The sequence below is a fragment of the Spea bombifrons genome, chromosome 12, assembly GCF_027358695.1.
Source record: "Spea bombifrons isolate aSpeBom1 chromosome 12, aSpeBom1.2.pri, whole genome shotgun sequence".
Taxonomy (NCBI): Eukaryota; Metazoa; Chordata; class Amphibia; order Anura; family Pelobatidae; genus Spea; species Spea bombifrons.
In genome coordinates this window covers 4,063,390-4,085,881 of record NC_071098.1, presented here as the reverse complement: position 1 = coordinate 4,085,881, position 22,492 = coordinate 4,063,390, and the positions used below count along the sequence as shown (strand labels likewise).

Below are 22,492 nucleotides of genomic sequence, written 5' to 3'. Positions count from 1 at the left end.
TCCTCACTTACTGGGTCATGTAATATCCTGTTTTGTGGATGAAGAAATCTAAATTGATTTGAACACAAATGCCTCGGAAGTGCTTGATGTATAGCCCCAATTTAAAGCCATCTCGTGTCTCGTAGACTGCTAGCACAGTGTATAGATCATACGTACACCCAGTAAAACCTCGCTTAGGTGTCGGGTGGTCTTCAACAGGCATCCATGTAAACAGGATTAGCCTGTAATATTAAAATAAATGACTTCAGTGCAAAGGGTGATCGGGTTATATCATTCAGTTGGAAGGAGCACCATAGACAGCTCTAAATGTGGAGAGACAGTCTGAGACAGTCACAGAGCACATGTTCCAGCCTGTTTGACCGGCAGACATGCTGTCGAGACGGGTGGGGGAAACTCCAGGGCCACATAAAAAGCGAGTTAGTAATTAAGAGATGTCCACAATGCTATTTTCTTGAATGATTTGGGACAGTCACTGGGCCATGGTGAGCCTAGAGGTACCAAGATGAGCGGTCTCCCCACATTCAGAGCTGCCTAGTTTCCAAGAATAATATCAAAATAGGAGTGATCTCCCAAACTTTAGTGAGCAAACACTACTGTATTTATAGGGTCCTGCCTAACGTCACCCTATTGCTGTAAAGCACATCCTATTAGTAGAAGTCTATACTTTCTCCATGAATAAAGTATGTTACTTTTTTGGGGTCTTGCAGTTTTTACCTCCTGCGTCACAGGGAGCTGGAGCTTTTGTTCGCAGAGCTTATTCCAAAATGAAAAAGACAGAGAGTTTATCGGTATCTCCGGAACACGTGGGAATCACATCTATTTCTGCTACACAAACAATACTTTCAAAGCGTTTCTTCGTGTTTATGTAACCTCTTATGAGCGACAAGACTTGAATTTTGACTGAAGCGTTTGTCGCAGTAATTGCATTTGTATGGCTTCTCCCCCGTGTGGATCCGCATGTGCGACGCAAGCGTCGAGGTCTGGCTGAAGCATTTATCGCACTCGCCGCACCTGTACGGCCGCTCGCCGCTGTGGCTGCGCGTGTGCCGCACGTAGTAAGACTTGTCGCTGAATCGCTTGTTGCATTCGCTGCACTGAAAGGGTCTCTCGCCCGTGTGGATCCTCATGTGCGCGACGACACTGGAGTTCTGACTGAAGCTCTTCAGACACACGGAACACGAATAAGGCTTCTCTCCCGTGTGCGTTCTCAAGTGACGGAGGAGGTAGGATTTATCGTTGAAACTTTTGTCGCAGTGGCTACACGAGTAGGGCTTCTCTCCCGTGTGAATCCTCATGTGACGGGCTAGCAGCGAATTGCCCCCAAAGCTTTTGCCACAAACCGAGCAAATAAACAGTCTTTCTTTTGAATTTGCTTTCTTCTGAGCGGTCGAGCCGGGGGGTTCGCTCGCCAGTCCGATGTCTCGTAAGCATTCAGCGGGTATTTCTTTCCCGAGAGATTTGGATTCCGCTTTATCGAAGATTTCCTCCCATGAGAAAACGTTCTCTTTGGCTTTTTCCGTATCTGTTCCATCCGTACGCTGTTCCTGTAGATCAGTCCCTGATGTCTGGTCTCCAGCTAAAGATACGAAGGCAGAAAAAATATGGATTTCATTACATTTCAAAAATTAACTTGTAAATGCCTAATTAGGCTAATTAATTTAAGTCTACCTTTTTAGTGTGATACGGCTCACATAAATACATATTTTCCCATAATCGTATCATGCAAAACTCATTAGAATGGCTGCTTAAAACAAAAATATATACATTTACTTGATCTGCAAGACTTGGCAGATTCCTTGTTCATGTTGGCCAACTGATTTTTATAAAATTGTCCTTTGGGGGTAGTTGAGCTGCAATCAAGATGTTGCACACAGTCACCTATTGGCAAAAAACATGTGAAAAATGATATAAAACCCAAAAAAATAATCACAATATTTGTTTTTATTTCAGGTGTACATCACCTACTTGACATAGTTGTTTCAGAGCGGACGTGTCTTTCCTCTCTTCCTTCTGTTTGAAATCGATCCCCTGTAAAATTGTTAGTCTGCTTCTTAATCCGCAGCAAGACATCGGGGTTACGTGATGGATAACCTGTGGGTAATGAGACTTTATAGTTAATTAGTACCATTGTGTTCCAATGGTCGTTTATCACTCCCATCACTCCTGTGTTCCAATGGCCCTTTATCACTCCCATCACTCCTGTGTTCCAATGGCACGTTGTGTTCGCTGATCCAAGTTTAAGTTTAAAAGACTAATTGATGGTTAGAAAATCCTTTTGCGATTATGTTACAGCAAGAAATTTCCCTGTTTTCCACGAAAACAGCTCAGTGACCCCAAACTTTTGATCAGTAGTGTATGTTTTCATGTAGTTATCACGAGAACGTCCTTACCACTCATGAAATTACAGCTGCTCTTCTGTTTGGAGGAATCCAGATTGCAGATCTTTGCTGAATCGAAATTCTGAATCCTAACCAACACATCGGGGTTGCTGATCGTGTAACCTAAGTGTAAAACAAAACAGTATAATGTTTCTATGACAAAAGTAAATGACTAAACCCAAACATAAATACTTTTATATTTAAAAATATAAAAACAATATTATGAGCAGCTACAAATACACCCTCTCGGGTGATGAAACCTCCTGATGTGATGCTGAATAACAGGGCGGTTATTAGGGAGATCTTTGATCTCCCCAAAAGGCAAATTTACCTAATGGAGGCTATGCCGACTCAGCACAGCCTCCATAGACTTCATTAAAAGGCGCTGCATGTCGGGATATGACATCTGTTTCTTAAAGGCCCACAGCACCTTTCATTGTAGTTGGGACGCCACCCATGGAGGGGGAGGCATCTGGGGGTGCTGCCCTAAGTCATATATCAATATATATACATAGGGCTCAAAAAAGTTTAAGGCCCACCGTAACATTTTAGGAGCCATTTATTTTTATTTATACAATTAAACACACATCGTTATTATTACCCATGGCGGTTAAAACACCATGGATTTCTTGTATGGCGTTCCTGTACAGTTCCTTCTGCCATTCTTCCAGACATTCCCAGTCGTCCTCAGCGAAATACACAGCAACGTCGTTAAATGTCACAAAGGTCTAAAAATAAGAAGGAAAAACATTAAAAATTAATTACCGGTAAATCAATAAAATCAAAGAAAATGGTGCCAACCAAAAGAGTATGTATGAAATATAAAAATGCAGTGTTTACACCCCAGAAACACAGGGGATGTTAAAACTACCTCTTATTAAGCACCAACATATTCCGCAGCGCAGTACAATTTATATATGGGATCTTATTAACAAATACACTTTTACGCATACAGAGATAACAGGAGTTGAGGACCCTGCCTGTGAGCTGCCATCTAGCCTTTCATACAAAAGATCCTGGTAGGCTTCTGAGGGCCGTGCTGATGAGCTGACGATCTTAAAAGAATTATATGGGTGTATATAAGAAAAAAATTGTATTTATTGTACAAATTGTATTTATTTTGACTTCTAGATCAACGGTTAAACCAGGAAAGGTGGAACTTCGGATTCGGGAGTAACTACATTAATGAGTAGGTTGCTGATAAGCAGATACAAATTTAATGGGCTGGGCCACCAGGGGTTACTACGGGACAGTTGGGCAGTATCCCGGGTCTCTCCACCTTTGTCTCTGTGTTTTATTTATCTTAAAAAGATCTAAGAAGCTTTATTTACTGCGTTTGTAGAAGACATAACAGGCCAACTCTTGGACCGACCATCAGACACGGTCTGTGTGAATATTTAAAAAAGACTGAATTAAGGCTTTTTGTCTATTTACGTAAATTCCGCAACAAATAAACAAACCGGATCCAATACCTGCAAAGAATTGCTTTCCGACATGGCCCTGCGGGGAGATAAACACGAAACTAAAGATTCAGCCGTTCACACGTTCATCGGAACTTCATCCTAGAAGATAAAACAAATTTTTTTTTATTTTTGCTTCATTAACATATAATAAATATATTTTAAGCTCTCTTTTTTTTAGGCGCCACTAAATATCATTATTTTAGATAATTCCGTAGTTGCCCTGGGATGCTTTGAAAGCAAAGCATGCTGATCGCGGTTCTAAAACGTTACAGAACGCGGTCCGACTGTGTGAGGTCACACGGAAGCGCCGAATGACTCTGATGCAATATTCTAACCGCCATATTTTTATCTTAGTTTTCGGGAATTATCAATAAGTTTGTAAATGTTAATTGCATATAATTAACGGAGCAATAAACGATATGATATCTGGTTATCCACATGTTTGTTTGCCCCAGGGCAGGCTCCATGACACATATGTGTATTAATGCCCCTGGTGGCTATAATTCTTAATGCATGTAAACAGTGAGGGGGTAAAACATTATCCTATTATATTATTATATATTATTATATTCCTCGTCATGCCAAAGCCCACCAACCCCACCTAACTGCCCCTGCAAGCAAAACAAAACATTTTGCCTCCTCACCCTGGTGACACACAGAGGGGGCTTTTGCTGTCTGCCCCGAGGCTCCGCAATAACCCCCATGCCATGGTACATGAAGGGGCACCGAACAGCTGCCCTCCCAGAGTCCTCTGCGGGAAGCTCTCCTGTCAGTGAAACAGCCTCCGTTGCGCATGCGCGGCAAAGAATCCTCTCAGCAGCGTATCTCGTGCAATAAAGCTGCGAAATTTGAACACTAGGCGCAGGGGGTTCTGGGATTTGTAGTCTGGCACAGGTTTATTTGTGGATGCTGCTGTCCAAGCTTCTGTTTGAGGCTTATGGCCCAGGGGGGTTACTTGGCTCTGCCACACACCCGGGCTGCATGCCTGTCCCCCCATATCTGCAATGTCTTTATTTTATGGTTACATATAGCCAATGTACAGCAGCTCCCAACACCCTCAGCCAGATAGCCACAGCTTAGTTTGGCTGAGGGTGCTGAGAGCAGTCTTGGCCTTATATTGGAAAAGTGTAACCCAAGATGGATTCTAATTCATGGCATAAATCTTTGCAGCTTCAGCCCCTTGATTCCGACCGGGCCCCTTTATCTGAAATTGCCAACTTCGCTGAGCGGCAGACCTTGGCACAGGGGGCTCGGCGTCCATCACTGAGGTTATGTATACGTGTGCAGATGCAGCTTTGACACCCAACTAACCATTCCTGTGCCAGATAATCCATTAGGAACTCTAAAGAGAGCCCTAGGGGCCCAAAGATCTTTGGGGGCCACAGTGTTTTCCGATGGATAATCCATCTCTACAGTATATCCAAGAACTAGCGGAAGCTCCGGCCACGGCCTAAAGGAGTAGAGGCAGGCGCCAGATTTGTATCGTGTGTTTGTATGATGGAGCGTGTGCCTATGGTTATTTTTACATGCATATATTGTAATATTAAAGCTGCTGTTCCACCTACGCTGAATTTAACACTTTAACTGCTGAATGCTGAATGGAATCCCAGTACTGCTGAAAAGCTAAACACTTTCAGAATCTTTGTTGATAGGTCGCTGCTCTACGGGCTAAAGGAAAAGGACAGAAATCCAGCCAGGTGACTCGTACAGGTGTTCTGCGTGACAAGGAGATGAAAGAAGGAGAAAGACAAGCGCCATCTGTCTCGGAATAAAATCCGCAGTCACGCTGAGTGGCTATCCCCCCGCAAGTTGCTGATTTGTAGGTTTTGTTGAAGGTGCGATGCTGTCGGAGGAGGAGAAAGTTGGACCTGTGAGCGACGGATGCTTTTGCAGAGAAATCTAAATATCTTTCGCTACCGAAATTCTGAATCCAGTATTTTATAGTCCCATTGATCCCCCCCACTGAATTTATACCCCAGCTGGGGTACATACCATCTGCCCCTTTGCCCAATGAGAAGAAACCCCTTAATCTAAAGTCATTACCACGTATACTACATATCAGAGTGAACGAGTCAGAAGCTTCAATATATTTTCAAGTCATCATGAAACCGAAAAGCCTTTTCAGAGCCTTTAATATTCTTTTTAATATATTTTCATTAGCAGCTGCGGGGGACAAAATACCCTCTTTATACAAAACGTAGCAAAACTACTTTTCCATACAGCGGGACAGAATAAATATACAAGAACTAAAACCGATATGATTGCATAGATGGTAGAATATTGGGTTAAGGTGTTTAAGGGCGATCACGCGCATGATCAGCAAGGCGGCTGCACCTTTTTGTACACCTGCTTGCAGACCTGGTCCTCACAGCTCAGCTCCTGCCAGATGATAAAGAAAGAATTAAAAAAAAAAAATATTCTCAGAGTTTTTACTCCATGATAAAAAAATATTTTTTACGTATTAGAGAATTCCAAGGGTCAGCGGGCCAGTTAGGGATATCAGAGATCAGCACGATGCAACCTCCCATGTGACCTAGAATTGTCGAGCCGATTGGAATGGTCACCCGGCTGGCGAAGCGTTCCCACTTTTATATCATAATTAAAAATTAGAGAAGGACAAATAAAATATAAAACACGGCAGCTCATACCAAATGCAGCTCATCGCCATCAACCCAATGGACCCATCCTCGATTCTTCTTTTCGCCGGTTTGGACACAGACTAGACGCCCGTTGTCCCACGACACGATGCTCTAAGATACAAATAAAAAGAAGTCGTTTTGGAAAGATAAGAATTTTAAAACATTTAAGCGCAGCCCAAATTAAAACATTTAAGTCTGCGCATTGGGATTTTAATGCAATGCCGCCCTCTACTGTTTACAGAAGGTATAGCATTTAATAGTAAAAGTACAGTCATTCATAAAGTTCAACCCAATTAAGGTTTTTTTTTAAAATGTTGCCACTTAGTGGGCTCCGAACTGGAATCAGATTTTTTTATTTGAATCAAGAAGATCTAGAAGATAATCATGGGTCAGAATTTTCATATTTATTGAACCCAATCTTTGGGTCCGCTAGCACAGCCCAAACCGTAGCGGATAAACCGTTTGGTGTTCCTGCCTTACCTTGCATTTTCGGTTATCGAGGCCCTTCGTGTCTTCGTTAAATTCTTCCCCCACCGTAAACGTAACCAGGTAGTTCCGTAGACTGCTTACTGTTTGGATGGTAAACGTATCCCCTTTCTGCTCTATTACTTTTTGGGGCTTCAGGAGTTTTGCCATCTTCCGCGTCACAAAATCTATACCTGGAGTAAAAAAAAGAAGAGATTCAGGACCTGCAGTCATAATGCTTGGGTTATGAATGTAAGCGGCTTGAGTTTGTTACAATCCTAGGCGTAGCTGGGTCAGGACAGCACTCCTGTGTTCCAATGGCCCTTTATCACTCCCATCACTCCTGTGTTCCAATGGCCCTTTATCACTCCCATCACTCCTGTGTTCCAATGGCCCTTTATCACTCCTGTGTTCCAATGGCCCTTTATCACTCCCATCACTCCTGTGTCCCAATGGCCCTTTATCACTCCCATCACTCCTGTGTTCCAATGGCCCTTTATCACTCCCATCACTCCTGTGTCCCAATGGCCCTTTATCACTCCCATCACTCCTGTCTTACAATGGGCCTTTATCGCTCCCATCACTCCTGGGTTCCAATGGCCCTTTATCACTCCCATCACTCCTGTGTTCCAATGGCCCTTTATCACTCCCATCACTCCTGTGTTCTAATGGCCCTTTATCACTCCCATCACTCCTGTGTTCCAACGGCCCGTTGTGTTTGCTGATCCAAGTTTAAAGAGTTTATTTGCCTTTAGAGTTATACTTGAAGCAAAAGAAAGTAACAAATCAATGTAACAGAAAATATTCTTATTTCAAAATGAAAGTTTGTAACTTTCCTGAAAAAGTTATAAAAAAACTAAAATTTAGTCTCTGAGCGGGAGGTCGTGCGCAAGATAAAAAGAACACAGAGTTAAAAGGAACAGATTCAGGAAAAAAAGATAGGAAATATACAGACAAAAGTCCAGCGTGAGCCAAAACTGCTACATTTCAAAGGAATATTTTCACAACAGATACTGGGATTGTTCTATCGGAGGAAGAGCTTTTAATAAACATGTTTATTTATAACAGGTAACAATGTAAAAAAAACACCAAAAATTAAATAATAAAAAAGATCTATTTATATCCTAATTTCATTTCATTTTTTGCCACTTAGGGGGAAAAATTCCTTCTTTCCTGCAAAAGGCGATCAGATTTCTCCTTGGACCAAAAAGCTGTAAAATATTAATGTTTTTTTCTGATATACGATAGAACCCCCTCTATTGGCAGTGAATTCCGTACCCTTATTGCCCTTACTAATTATATATATATATATAACCAATTGTTATACAGGGTATTAAAATAACATACATAGCCGCAGATTAAAGCCCTTGCGCAGCCAAATGGTTCATATATTGGTCTTTATGAAGGCAATGACTTGCCAGGAGGTAAAGATATTCTGAATGAGGTCACCTGTATTCAAGCAGGGATTTCAGCTGTGATATCGCAGGGAGCAAAGCACCAGTCGGATGGCTCGGATATAATAAGACCAGAGTAGAATATGAAGGAGTCGGCTTCAGACTGCGTGACACGGAGAATCTGCCCAATTACCCCCCAAGACCCTGAGATTGGGGTAACATACTGATGCTCGGTGCAAACCCTGCCGTTTCTCAGGTGTGTCGCTGGGTAGTTACATCTCTTTTGCATTCGCCCACAAAGTTTGGCAGCCGTCCCCATCCTTACCGAGGCATTGCATGTAGCCCTCGAAATTCTCATTGCTGATCATGTTCCAGGTGCCGCTGTAATCTGGGGGCGCCATTGGTGGGGGGGCGTCTTGAGGATTGTGGGTATTGTCACCAGCCGGCGGCGAAGATAACCAATAAACTCTACAGCCCCAGACGGCTTTATTTATTCTCTGGGGGAGTGACAGCCCTGGTGGGGGAGGTCCAGGCACCGGCTGCTTATTGGTTTAACCTCTTCTCTCCTTCTGATTTAAAAACACATATTCCGGGGCGTTAAAGCAATGTAACAGCTACTCCACAAAGTGCCATTGCTTAAATAATTAAAAAGAAAAGTGTGATCATTAATGGTTACATGGACAGATCCACATCCGAAATATACACTGAAATCATGTATAATCATATTCCGTAGCGCTGTACAACGGGTAGACGGGACATAACAAGTAGTATATAACATAACAATCTGACAGAAACAACAGGTTACGGGGGCCCCGCTCAAACGAGCTTATACATACAGTATATATATATATCATGCGCAGCGAAAGGGTTAATGGAGTTACACAGGGTCTCTGCGGAGTTGAAGAATAGGGCATTGCTACACATTATAGGGGCAGACGTCGTGAAGAGTACCCGGGGGTCTTCATGGATCTTAAAGGGGAAGCGTCATATATTTTTCAGAATCCTTTATTATTGGGGACGGTTCCGCAGGTCATGAGAGCCGTAACGTTAAGCTTTAAAGGGACCCTGCGGGTTTTACAGAGTCAGACTTTGGTTAATGTTTCGCATACATTAATGCATGCGCGGCGTACGCCCGGGGCTGCACTCGAGTATTTGTTTGACCTGTCCGACTTGGCAGGGGAGAAAGCGTCCGCGAGTAGAGCGAGTATAGAGTATCTCTTCACAGAGGCCACTGTGCCACAGCGACCTACAACGGTCCCTGCCGTCTGCCTGCTGAAGACCACCTCCTAAATATATGAATATATTAAACATACGCATTCTTTAAACCTGCGCATACATTATATATATATACATACATGTGCGTGGGGGTCTCGTTAGACCCCCGCTAGAATGCTTGACTGGCGGTGAGTATATCTCCTGCATGGTAAATAGAGGGAAGGTGAGGATAGGGGGGCAAATGTATATTAGGGGATTACGCAGAACCCCCCTCAATGCATTCACAGGGGGGGGCAACAAATATTTAAAGGGGTCTTTCAGCTATCATATGTATTAAAGTTCAGATGATGGCTGGAGTGTCCCTCAGCAGTTAATGCGCCGCGGTCCTCGGTCGCCGCTCGCCAAAGCTAATCTCTGAATTTGGCCGACGGCAAAAAGCATGCGCGGATCCCCGTATACCCGTATACCACCCGTCGCATGACAGAAGGGGAGGGCTGGCAGTGAAAATGAATTGTTCATCCAACACGGAGGCTTCAGAAAGATAGAAGCATTCCAGGCGACGTTTCTCTTCTTAGTAAATCACACATGGATTGATCTCCTTCACGGAGAGGCATGTTTTAGGTCTCTGTGATTTTTAACCGATTTAACTGCCAACACCCGCGGGGTAACAGGGGCTGATCACAAATACCTTCCGAAATAATATTAAAAATAATGTTTGTTTCCTGGTTTTCTCTTTGTGTCTGCGTTTTGAGATCAGGGTGCAGCCGCTCCCCACCCTCGAGAAGAATAGCGAGGTCCGGGCGGCCATTGTCAGCTCCGTATCAAGCCGCTGGCTTCCCGCTGATAGAGAAATAAATAGCAGTTATTGTAAATGTTACACGACACCATGCGGCTCGGCCTCAAAGTGACCCTGCACGCAAGTTACATTACTTTAGCCTACGGGCCATATCTAGAGAGAGGTGTTCCGGAAGACCGTTCTAAATGCGGAGCAATCGCCATAGCAACCCACGGAAGGTTTATGCCGATTGCTCCAGATAGCGCTTTGAATCTGGAGCAGTCTTATGCATTGCGTTAAAGGGGTAGTGATGTCATAATATACGTGGACTTTATGCACGATATCACAGAGAGGGATCCAGATGAATTCTATACATTTGTTTTGTATGTAAGTTGTTTACTTGTTGTGTGCATTAATTATTTCAGTCCGATTCAGTACCAGGCAGCACTTGTTATACAGAGCCTGGCTGGGATGCTGGGAGTTGTTATTTAAAACCTGTTATTTAAAACTGGGTGATCTAATGGGGGAGCAGTCAACTTTATTCCCAAGGTATGATGTCATACTATTAAAAAATTACCGCATTAGATTAACAACAACCTCAACCTGCGGCTGCCTTTACGTCTGCCGTGTGCAGGAAGGTAAAGGAAGGAGAGGTTGGGGACCCCAAATTACTTAGAAGTTACACCCCTGCCTTACTGTATAACAGACGCGTTACACGGCAATCACCCCGTTATCTGCTCACCCGCGGGATGACCCGCTCTGTACACATCTGTCTGGACAGTCGCTAAACAGAAACACAGGTCACAAGATAAAAGTTCAAGTTTCAAATACAATTTGGCCTTCGTACTGGAAACTGAGGATTTTTACACAATATGATCTCTAATTGCAACATCTGGTGTGTCATCATCGCATTGCATCACTTGCCGTCATTCAAAAACAGTCTTTTTTTTTTTAAACTAATTCCATTTTTTCCCTATTAATTTAATATCATTTTCATGGGCAAAGCCCCAGCACGCTCTCCTGTGACTTGGGGTTTCTGAAGTTGGTATAAAGTGAAATATTGAAATAAATAAAAGGTAATATAAAACACAGGTGAGACCTAAATGCCCAATATGTAAAACAGTTCATTTACTGAATAAACACCTAATGGGCCACTGGCAAGTCACCTACGGACCTCTTTAAACAGGAGAACTTCCACGAAGCGTTTGATGGAAACCAAACTAATAGACTATTAGGGGTCACCTTAGTCTTTCAACAGAGAAGAACAGCTATCAGACTGGATCAATTCCATTGTAAATTTATTTACTTTTTACACCCGTGAGCGCCAAAAACAATATAGTACCGGCACGACCGAGTGTTTCATAGTGTTTAATAAGCGTTCACCAAATTCTAGACGGGGCTTCTGAACCTATAAGACGAGCAGCGTTTGGAAGGCACACAGAGATCCCATCTTCCATGTCCTTCTATTCCAAAATAATATCGCGCATCATCACGGAGCAAAATGACGCGAGGAACTGAGAGCATAGAGGGCATCAAAATCTGGTGGGGTCGGTTTGTAGCTCAGGTAGCAAAAAAAAAAGTAAACATAGCCTTCTAAAAATGTCAGTTGCATTCAGTTGGTTTTACATAAAAATACAATCTGTGATGTAAGAGACAGCTAGGCTGTAGGGTGGATAACCCTAGACCAGGGGCGTCCAACCTGCGGCCCTCCAGGACTACATCCCCCACAATGCTCTTTCAGCTAAGTGGCTGGCAGAGGAGGATGGGAGATGTAGTCCTGCAGCAGCTGGAGGGCCGCAGGTTGGACACCCTTGCCCCAGACCTTTATATCTCAACCGAAAGACGCTCCATAAAACCGCAAACACTAGGATTTCTTGCAGTTTCGTGCTAGAGGCTCTAGAATGAGACCGGCGTTCTTCTCCTCGCTCTCTTCATTATACAGATCGTGTCGCTGGATGTACTCCAGGGCCGGCTCTGGCACCAAGTAGCGGACGCTCTGCCCTCTCCTGAGCGCGCGGCGGATCTTGGTGGAGGAAATGTCGTTGGTGATCCACTCTTCCACCACGTGGATGTTGTTCTTGTGCTTCCAGAGGGCGTCGGACTCGTACATAAATTTACGGGCGTTATTTCCATGTCGGGTGATGCAGACGATCCCAAACGAGGAGGCTATTTCGAAAACATCTTCGTCCTTCCACAAGTTAGGGACGCTCATGGACTCCAGAACATCCGCCCCGCACAGCAGCTTCACCTGAGGAACGGCTGCAAAGCAAGAAGCGAGATCTCGAACCAAAAGACCAATAACCATGTTCCCCGGCAAACTCCGGGTTCAGAGCGCCGCTTAACCCCTTAATGACAAAGCCCGTTCATGTACGCGCTCAAAATGCATTGTTTTCAATGGGTTTTGGGACCGCCCATTGTCCTTAAGGGGTTAAATATCTTCCTACTTGTTTACTTTATGGGTATAAGAATATATTTGTGAGCAAACAGAAGCTTTTAACACAAACATAAAAAAAATTCCGCACAAACGGAGGTCGGTAGGCGAGACGATATTTCCAGAGCTGAAACATTAGAAAGCTCGGAACATTCTAGAAACAGATATATAAAATACGTACAGATTATTCTTCTGGATATTACGTTTCAGCAACCGGTTAGGGGAAAAATACGTTGAGAAACATAAATTTATGAAAAAAGGACACAAAGTGCAAAAATCTCAAGGATTTACCGGTCCAACTTCTGGGAAAACCGCAAGGAACAGAACCCTCACCGATCCGGAAACATTTTTAACCGGACTTTGGATTTTGTTTCTATAAGCGTGATCTCCTTACACCCTCCCATTGCAGCAGCTGCAGACTACAGTTCCCATCATCCCTCCTCTGACACAATGTTTGCCTCGGCCTGGTAACGCCTCCATAAACCCCTTTCCCTCTCGTCTTTTACCTTTGGCCTCAGCGAGGCTGCGGTCCGGCACATCCTGGTGGTTGTGATTTCGTTTTCGCTTGTTGCCCTTCCTCTGCGGGGTTTTGCTCTCCGGGTTTTCTTCTCTCGGGACCCTTGCAAGGCTCTGCCGGTGATGCCTGCGAGGAAGAGAGAGACGCCTCGGAATAAAACGGGGTAAAAACCAACAAAACTAAATACTAGCACTGTGCGGGGGTCGGTATAAAGGTAAATCCGGGAAAATCGTCTTACTTTAACCAGCGATGGAATGGTTTTTATTCATTAGTGAGATTGGTCGTATAAGTACCCCCCCCCCCTCAAAAGGAACACAGAGTTATGTCTCTCGTACCTTAGCACCCGAACGGTCTCTATCCATTCCGGCTGGGCGCTCTCCCATGGGTCCACCTCCACCCAGTCACTGCTCTCCGCTGCCAGCTTCGCCATGGCAAGGCGGTGAGAAGCCTCAACCAACCCTTTCTTCTTGTACCCGTCACCGACCGGGGATATGATGCCTTTAATCACTTTGTATTGACCTGCGCGGGAAGATGGCACATCGATGAGACCGCGTAGGATCCGACTGATTCTCCCGCCCCAAAGGAAATCATTTCGGAGTCGCTGGTGATTACGTTTAGCGCTGGAGCGCAACCGACAAAGCTTACACTTTACAGGGTGGACGGTTCTCATGTTATGAGGCCGTAACCGTAAATAACAGCTAATAAAAAGTACAGATTTCCATGTTCCAGCGCGCTTCATCCGATACGCCTTAATATACGTCACACATTATTGTGTGGACCCGGTTTTCCTGCACTCTTACTCTGTCAGCGGACACTCGCTTTATAAACCAATACAACAGACGCTAACACGCAGAAATACACTCTAACATGCACACAAACACACGCTAACACACAAACACAAGCTAACATGCACAAATACACACACACACACAAACACACGCTAACGCACACCAGAAAGCCGTACCTGTCCCTTGCAGATGGTCCCTGGCCAGTTCAAACATCCTCAGATGCATGACGGTGACGGGGTTAAACGATCCAGTAGCCAGCAGCACAACCTCAGCCCGATTGTCGCAGTCCTCCATGACTCCTGCCGGCAGCCGCAAATTCAGAGGGACGGCCTCAGGGTTACCGACAAAATCTATCACGAGGACGTTCGTATATTCACAACCACGGAACCTCCGATATTCACGTGGAGGTCCACGGACGTAAATTAAAAAAACCCCTTTGCCGTTCAGACAAATTAACTGAAAAATGACCCTACATACTAGAAGTCACCGGCGCGCCTAGAACATATAACACGCGTGATGAAAGATCGCATAAACGAGGATAATGCAATATCATATATATAATGCAATATCATATAAAAAAGGGAAACACCTTACAAAGTGTCAGAAAACTGAACCTTAACCCCTTCAGAGCTTTCCACTACACTGCACAGTATGGTGTTTCACGTAGTCGCGCATCATTCATAGATTCTGTTAGCTTTAAGATTAATTCTATGTTAAAGTCTATAAAGTGGATCGGTCACCGCCTGCACCACTTCATTTATTAAATCCACCTTTTTCTTTGTCGATCAGTGTAACCTGTTTGAGGGATTAAGTTCAGCTCATGGAGGCTGAAATAGGTGGCAGCCTGTGGCAGGGCCAGTGTTAAAATAATATCCTGAAGTTTACCCCCCCCCTTCAAAGGCTACAATGGGTAACTTAATAACACGAGAGCGATAGCTTAATGAGGGGGGGGGTAATCATGCTGATCCTCTAGATTGTAAGCTCCTGTGAGCAGGCCAATAATATACCAACATATTTAATATATTCCACAGAAGCGATTGTCAGCCGCTCAGTTATGATACACATTTTATATATAAAAAGGTTGTAATTCCTTTCATGATATCCTTCATGTCTGCCCCTGAATTCCCTTTTCTTAGAAGCCCCTCAGTAATTATGGATTCCACCTCCATCGGCAGTGTATTCCACAGCGTAAACGGGTTATTTTATCCGGATTCATCGCTGCGGTTTAAACCAGTGACGTATTCAGACCTAGGGTGGTAGGTCGAGGGGGGGTGGTAGGTCCAGGGGGGGCGGCAGCCAAGTGCGTAACATCGGGGGACATCAGCCCGTTTAGACCATGACCATATTTGTAAAAATAATATTTAAAAAAAACAAAACAAAAAAAACATTATAAACAAAGCTAAATAAATAAAAAATGAAAACATAAATAAATAAAACTCACCCCCAGCCCCCTGTGCGTTCCGCAGGCCAAAGCGAGCCTGTGTGCAGCCAGCGCAAGATACCAAGGCGCCAACGTTCAGTAGGTGGCTTTGGTTACCTAGCAACCGCGTATATATGTTAAACGTGCAGAGATTTGGTTTAAGGGACGCAGCTATCCTGGATAATCCCAGCATAAGGATATACGAAGCCCAGCTCACGGCGAGCGCCCGGAGCTACGTCTCATCACCGGTTACTTTATAGCAACCCTTGGAGAAATGCCTCCGCCGAGACTGCAAATAATAATAAAAAAAAAAAAAAAAAAAGGAAAAGCGTTATATCGCAACTGAAAGAAACATAAAAAAACAAAATATAAATCAAATAAACTCACTGGTTGTATAAAAGGGTATCACAGCGCAAATAGGCTAAAGTGGAGTACATTTTGGTTTCAGATACGCCATGTTCTAAAATATATAAAAGGCTAAAATGTTGCAGTATTTAAATATAAAAGGCTGAAACGTTGTTTATTGTCGCAATATACTCTTTCCCATCGGAAAATTGTATGTTTTTTCAGTAGCTCTCCCGTTAAAAAGCGGTCGCACTCTCGTGTGCAGGAGAGGGCGCTGGATAACAAGGAGAAACGACCGAAGAATGGTCCACTTGTGTTGAGGGATCATTCCCGCTTTCCCACGCATTTCATTGTTGAGCTCCGTACTTTTGTTTCTGCCCAACCAGCTGTGAAGTGAAGCGAGACAGTAATCTGGCCGCGGACCGGCCGCTCCCTGCGAGCCCCTGCATTACAGCCATGCTGCTGCTGGTACTTGCCCAGGGTCTGGCGGTCACCCTCATGGTCTTTGTTATAATCATTAACTGGGTCGTGGTAAAAATGAGTGAAGTTGTAAAAGGAGTGATCCAAAAGCTTGCTTGGTAGGAAGTGGGGGGGGGAGAAAGCAGACCCTCCCCACCAGTTCAGCCAGGAATTCTTTTTGAGTTTTAAGCCCGGACAATGAATTGCTTTCTGCCATCACACTAATGAAAGAGGCGAAAGCGATGGGGGACAATGGACCGACTAATGCCCTACAGGACACCGTGAGCATCTGAAGGACACATCTTGGCTTGGTTAGCAGAAGACACCTCGGTTCCTATCTTAAGGCATTCACCATCATCTAAGGACTGGTTCTCTTGGCGCAGGTATGTTGGGTCTCTCTGTATCTGGTGTACGGGGGACTTTATTTTCATTGTATCTGGATGTTTTATGCCCCTGTGGGTTGGAAAAGATCCAAAGTTTTCTTGTGAATCGGCCTTTGAACCAGGAGACGTTAAGGTTCTGGACTGAGGTCACGAAGTCAGGATGCGTCTCTTATCAGCTCTTATGTTTGGCGGCTGTTAGATAGACGTCGATGCCAGAGAGGAATATTTCAAATGTTTCATCAAAGAAGATTCTAAATTGGAAGGGAGTAGGAAGCTACGGAAATCTCATTTGAGGAGGACAGTTTAGGGATCAGTGCCAGGTTACGGCAGCGGTGCCATGATAACCATACTTCACAGATCAACGAGGCATGGACTCAAGTATTTACAATTAATCGGGAAGGAGTTAAAGCCATTTTTTTTGTTTTCTAAATATATAATTTATATGCAAAGTCCTGCCTAAGCAGCGGCTCGCTGTCACAATGTATCCGGTGACACACAGTGCTTATACCGCTGAGCGGCTTCTCAGGACATCCACAATGATCCACTACCTCCTGGCACATACGGCCCACCACCTCAGCCGCTGGCTCCATCACAAGGACCAAACAAGACTGTAAGTTTCTACCTTCGCCCCCCCCACAGGTGCAAATTTTCTATTTTGTTTATTGATTTCATAAAACTAAGAAAAAATGCCAAGCTACAGCCACCAAACCTTCCATTATGCTGGGGGGTCTAGAACCCTTTTGATCCATCGTGAGAACACGGTCAGTGTCCTGTTATGTATTTTTGTTCTAGGCTGGTGACAGTGCTGCTCCTTGGCGTGGCCCTTGTGGTCCCACAAGTCTACGTTCTGCAAAGGTCAGTGTAACCCTCCTAATATATACATACACACACACATATATATATATTTTGAAGATGCTGTTCCACCTACTCTGCTGAATGTAACTTGTAACAATGTAACTAAACGCAGCCTGGCTGCCATCGCTAGTTCTGCAAACCCTTCCTAGAAATAAACGATTTCATTGTGTAAAATGTTGCCTCCGTCTACATGAATTCAGATGAGATCCAAGCAGTCATAACGTAGTCTACAACTCCCACCAGGTTCAGACAGACAACAGTATTCAGCTCCAGAAGAGGAGTTGCCACCTGGGTCCTGATCCTGTTGGCGTCCATTAATATAGAGTAATCAACTACTCTAAATAGCCAAAAGAGTAATTCTAGAACTGCTCCATAGCTTCCTACGCATGGCTTTTGCCCGGACGATCTTACCTGAAAATCTAGCAGGACAAGTATTCTTACGCACCCGAGAGAAGACTGAAACAGCAGCCTGACCCATAGTTTCCAAAATCCTTTTAGTTGGGGCGGAATGTATTTCCTCGGAGGCTTTCACCAACATAACCCTTATTCATAAAACACGGCAACTCGTTAACACCAGGGCATTCTTAACTACAACACAGATTTTCCATTTGCTGCGCATATTCAGGGTACGTTAACGCCGTGGTATACGGTAGACGTTATCTCTCGCCTCGATGCATCGACCCTCTCACGGAATCTCAAGCAAAACCGTAGCGAATAAGGACAAATAATCACGGAGACTCCTTCTGCTCTCCCCGCAAGCAGGCTTATTAGTAATATCACTTCTCACTAAGGAAAGGCTAAGGAAATAAGAAAACCAACAGGCATATTTATTCATTCACCGTTCAAAACATCTACAAACGTTTAAAGAAAAAAAAGGTCGCCTACATCAGAGATGCGTTTTGGCTTATTTCTGTAAACTTATAAGCACCTGCGCGGATTGTCGGGTACTGTCACTTTAAGATGCCACGCTCAGTATATTCACATTGCATATGGTGACTGGTGACATTTTACTTTCCAGGCCAAGTTCCTCTCGGTTCTGCAGCCAACCTCTCCTCACCAACCTCGTCGGCTTCATCGGTTTTACATTTTTCGCTACAGGTAAGCCAAGTTAGAAGAAAAAAACAGTAATTTTACTCACCGTAAATTCTCTTTTCCCAAGTATAGTGGCAGTACCGTTGGGTTTGCTCTCTTCCCCGGGACAAACACTAAAAAAGATAGAAGGGGTTAAGCTCCACCCCCCCCTTACCCTATAACTGCACATACCGGCGACCAGCAGTCAGTTAATAACAAGAGGACCAAAGGATGGAAAAACATTATCTTATAACGAAATTAGGGAGGGAAACCTGTACTGCCACTATACTTGGGAAAAGAGAATTTACGGTGAGTAAAATTACTGTTTTTCCCGGCGTATAGTGGCAGTACCGTTGGGATATAGCAAGATCCCCCCCAAAAAGGGAGGGAGTTAGATCTGAACAGCGTGCAGGACTTGACGTCCAAACTCAGCTGCCGAAGCAGAGGAAATGTCCAGTCTGCAATGTTTAATGAAAGTGTTCCATGAGGATCACGCTGCTGCTTCACAAATCTTCTCCGGAGAGACTGAAGACCTGGAGGCCCAAGAGACAGAAGGATCGTGTGGAGTGAGCCTTAATCGGAGGAGGAATAGTCGCACCACAGGAGTCATATGCCAGCCGGATGGCATGGAAGCCATCTGGCCAGGGTAGATTTAGATACAGCTTGACCTGAAGATCTTACATGGAACTAAAGGAACAGATGGGCAGATGAGCGAAATGGAAGCGGTACGCCCCAAGTATATGGTAAGAGCTCTCTTAACATCTAGACAGTGCCAGCCATTTCCTTCTGGTGTCATCGGGTTTGGAGAAAACGTTGGCAGGACTACAGGTTGGCTAATAGTAGCTTGAGATAAGACTTTAGGCAGGAATGACGGCCTAGGATACATAAGTACGTCGTCCTGATGAAAGATGAGAAAAAAACCTTTTGAGGCTGAGAGAGCCTGGAGTTCCTCAATCCGTCGTACCGATGTGACAGCTACTAAAAATGCTGTCTTCAGGGAGAGGAATATAAGTGAAACCTTTTGGAGAAGCTCAAACGGAGTCGAGCATAGAGCCTTGAGTAGAACGGTAAGATCTCACGGTGGAAAAAGCGATGTAACAGGAGGTCTCTAATCGTGATGGCCTTAAAAACAAAAAATCTCCGAATGAAATGATCCGACGCCAGATTGAGTAGCAGAAAATGACGAACAGCAGACATCTGCCCTTTTAAATGATGCAACCTTGAGGCCCGCTTTAAATCCCACATGTAAAACACGCAGAATGACCGGAATGGGTGGAGGAGAAGACTGCAGGCCTTGAGACTGACACCATTCAAGAAATTTCCTCCAGGTTCTTAGATAAAATCTTGATGTAGAGAGATTTACTGACCCCAAGAGGAGAGTAGTCATAACTGGGTCTAAACCTTGATATTTCATGATCAGCCTTGCAGCAACCAAGCCGTCAATCTGAACATTTGAAGGATGTGGAGTGGAATACCCTTTGTCTCCAAAACGTCTGCGGACAACGGAAGGTCCCCATATGTTACCAAAAGCTGGCAAAGGTGGGAAAACCAGCTCCGGTTTGGCCAGAACGGGATAACTGCCAGTACTCTTTTCTTGTCCATCTTGACTTCGAGCAAGACTCGAGGAATCATAGACACCGGAGGAAAGATGTATGCCAGGTTGAATCGCCACTTGATCTCCAGACCATCCCAAAAAAAGGAGGGAAAACCATTCTGTATAGAGAGGCAAAAAGAGGGACTTTCCGATTCAGTCTTGTCGCCATGAGATCCACTTCCGGCAGGTCTACTATTGCCACCAACCCTTGAAAAATAGGCGGATGAAGGGCCCAATCTGCTTGAGAACATCTGTTTCTGCCAGTACATTGTTCTGACTTCTGATGTGGACCGCTGAGATAGCTTCTAGATTTTCATGTGCCCATAGCATGATTTTTGTGCATAAACTTTGGAGACTGGTTACTCTCATACCTCCTTGTCTGTTAATATAGGCTAGCGTTGTGGCGTTGTCGGATTGAATCTTCACTGGGATGCTCAATATCCACGGTTTGAAGAGTACTTAAGCCTTGACTCGCTTCCTGCACTGACCACTTCCCTTGTGCTGTGTGAAATTGGAAATGAGCTCCCCAACCAGTCTGGGATGCGTCCATGGTAACTATCAGCCACTGCTTGGGCTGGAAGGACAGTCCGCTTGTCAAATTTCTTTTGACCTTCCACCACTCTAGTCGTTGAAGTACAACCTGAGATATCAGAATGTACTTGTCTAGATCCTCGTCGGTCCCGGACCAGTGTGACAGAACGTGCCATAGCAGAGGCCTCATTCTTGCCTGTGCCCAGGCTATTGCCGGCATGGTGGAAGTCATAACTCCCAAGCTGCTCATTACCCTTCTGATAGAGCAGAGAGGATACGCTTGTAGCTCGGCGACACTTAGCCGAATGCGTATGGCCTTGACTATTGGAAGATAGAGGCGTAGAGATCTTGAGTTTACCTGAAACCCCAGAAACTTGATCTCTGTGGTCCGGTTAAGCGTGAATTGGCTACATTCAGAAGCCAGCCGTGTTCATTGAGAAGAGTGATCATCACTTGAAGAGCTGTTAAAAGTTGTGCAGCGGATGAAGCTTTTATCAGCCAGTCGTCCAGATATGGAACCTCACAGCTATTCCCCTCAATCTCAGTTCTGCCGCCAACGGAGTGAGAATCTTGGTGAAGACTCTTGGAGCAATTGATAGGCCGAAGGGTAGCGCCTTGAACCGAAAATGATGGAAACCTTTGCTTGTCTTCACTGCAAATCTCAGAAATCTCCTTGACTCTACTGCTATTGGAACCTGCAGGTAAGCGTCCTGTAGGTCTATGGAAGCCCCATAATCTTCTCTCTGAATCATTTGAGTAACCGAAGAGATGGTTTCCACACGGAAGTGTTGATATGGAATATATTTGTTGATGGACTTCAGATCCGGTACAGGATGAAGAGTGCCCCGGCTATGGGACCAGGAACCTGTATCTTTGAAACGTTTTCTATAACTCCCTGCTCGAGGAGTGTAGATGCTGCTATAATAAACGCTGCATACTTGTTCAACGCTGGGTAAGAGGATACTAGGAAACAATTGCATGGAGACCTGCAAAATTTTATGGTGTAGCCTTCTGATATAATCTGACGGATCCATGGCTGGTAGTCTGAAGGCGACCTCCCACTTTGACAGAACCGTCTTGCCCTATCTTGTCTAGCTGTTAAGGGAAAGAAAGATCTATCCTACGGTGAGGATCACGCTGCCGTGGAATATCTCTGCCTATAATAGGGATACCTGCGATTCCATGTAGGCTAGACATCAAGAATTCATTACAAAGCTTCAAATTCTCCAAAAGTTGTGAAAAAGATCCTTATCTGCATCCTCCAGAATGTGGCTCCCAATTTCTGGAGCCATAAGCCTTGAGCTCTCGCTACTGCTGCTCCAGCTGAAGTTGCTTTGCTTTGATGACCTTGGAAGATTCTGCTATTAACGGTCTCTGCTCCTATGTCCATGGTATCTTTTAGGCCGGAAACCTCTCCGATCGGCAACGTAGTTTTCTTAGACAACTGAGCAATCTGGACATCACCCTTAGGAAGCTCTCCCCACATGATGTCATCTTAAAGCTTGAAAATATGTTTAAAAGTGTCTAGAAACAAGCACACATCACTTGGATGTTTCCCCTCACGCTGTGCAAATTCCATTAGGTGAGGCAAAATTGGAAAACCCTTTTTCTTAGCTTCTGGATTCAACCATATCTGGTTTACTCCTGTAACAAATTTCCCCAGTTTTTGCGAAGGAAAACCGGATTCCGACTCTGAACCTTCAGAACTGGACACATCCATAGATGAACGCGAACATTCCCCAGACGACAACTCTGATGTGGATGAACTT

General features: G+C 44.5%; 2 protein-coding genes across 2 annotated transcripts; both read right to left on the bottom strand.

Moving 5' to 3' along the window:
- Positions 1-729: 729 nt before the first annotated feature.
- Positions 730-4,572, bottom strand: LOC128470035 (zinc finger protein 436-like). Its single transcript, XM_053451865.1, has 7 exons — positions 4,486-4,572; positions 3,851-3,940; positions 2,980-3,106; positions 2,391-2,501; positions 1,966-2,091; positions 1,765-1,878; positions 730-1,576 (listed from the first exon to the last, which is right to left on the bottom strand). The coding sequence occupies exons 2-7, from the start codon at positions 3,872-3,874 to the stop codon at positions 843-845; spliced, it is 1,236 nt and encodes a 411-aa protein (XP_053307840.1). The 5' UTR covers positions 3,875-3,940; positions 4,486-4,572; the 3' UTR covers positions 730-842.
- A 1,387-nt stretch (positions 4,573-5,959) lies between these two features.
- NMNAT1 (nicotinamide nucleotide adenylyltransferase 1) lies at positions 5,960-15,758 on the bottom strand. The gene is made up of 10 exons (XM_053452391.1): positions 15,507-15,758; positions 14,242-14,415; positions 13,613-13,796; positions 13,267-13,403; positions 12,195-12,588; positions 11,072-11,113; positions 8,665-8,807; positions 6,961-7,139; positions 6,490-6,591; positions 5,960-6,220 (listed from the first exon to the last, which is right to left on the bottom strand). The coding sequence occupies exons 1-10, from the start codon at positions 15,676-15,678 to the stop codon at positions 6,158-6,160; spliced, it is 1,590 nt and encodes a 529-aa protein (XP_053308366.1). The 5' UTR covers positions 15,679-15,758; the 3' UTR covers positions 5,960-6,157.
- Positions 15,759-22,492: the final 6,734 nt, after the last annotated feature.

Bases quoted from the DNA above. Each gene is read 5' to 3' on its own strand.
- NMNAT1 (XM_053452391.1), bottom strand. From the start codon at position 15,678: ATGCTGGGATTATCCAGGATAGCTGCGTCCCTTAAACCAAATCTCTGC. The intron at 11,114-12,194 runs GTGTTTGCGGTT...GTTTCTGTTTAG, and splicing joins CGAAACTGCAAGAAATCCTA to CGACTGTCCAGACAGATGTG. The intron at 6,221-6,489 runs GTATGAGCTGCC...ATCATCTGGCAG, and splicing joins ATGGCGATGAGCTGCATTTG to GAGCTGAGCTGTGAGGACCA.
- LOC128470035 (XM_053451865.1), bottom strand. From the start codon at position 3,874: ATGTCGGAAAGCAATTCTTTGCAG. The intron at 2,502-2,979 runs GTAATAATAACG...TTTTACACTTAG, and splicing joins TGGTGTTTTAACCGCCATGG to GTTACACGATCAGCAACCCC. The intron at 1,879-1,965 runs GTAGGTGATGTA...TTTTGCCAATAG, and splicing joins CTCTGAAACAACTATGTCAA to GTGACTGTGTGCAACATCTT.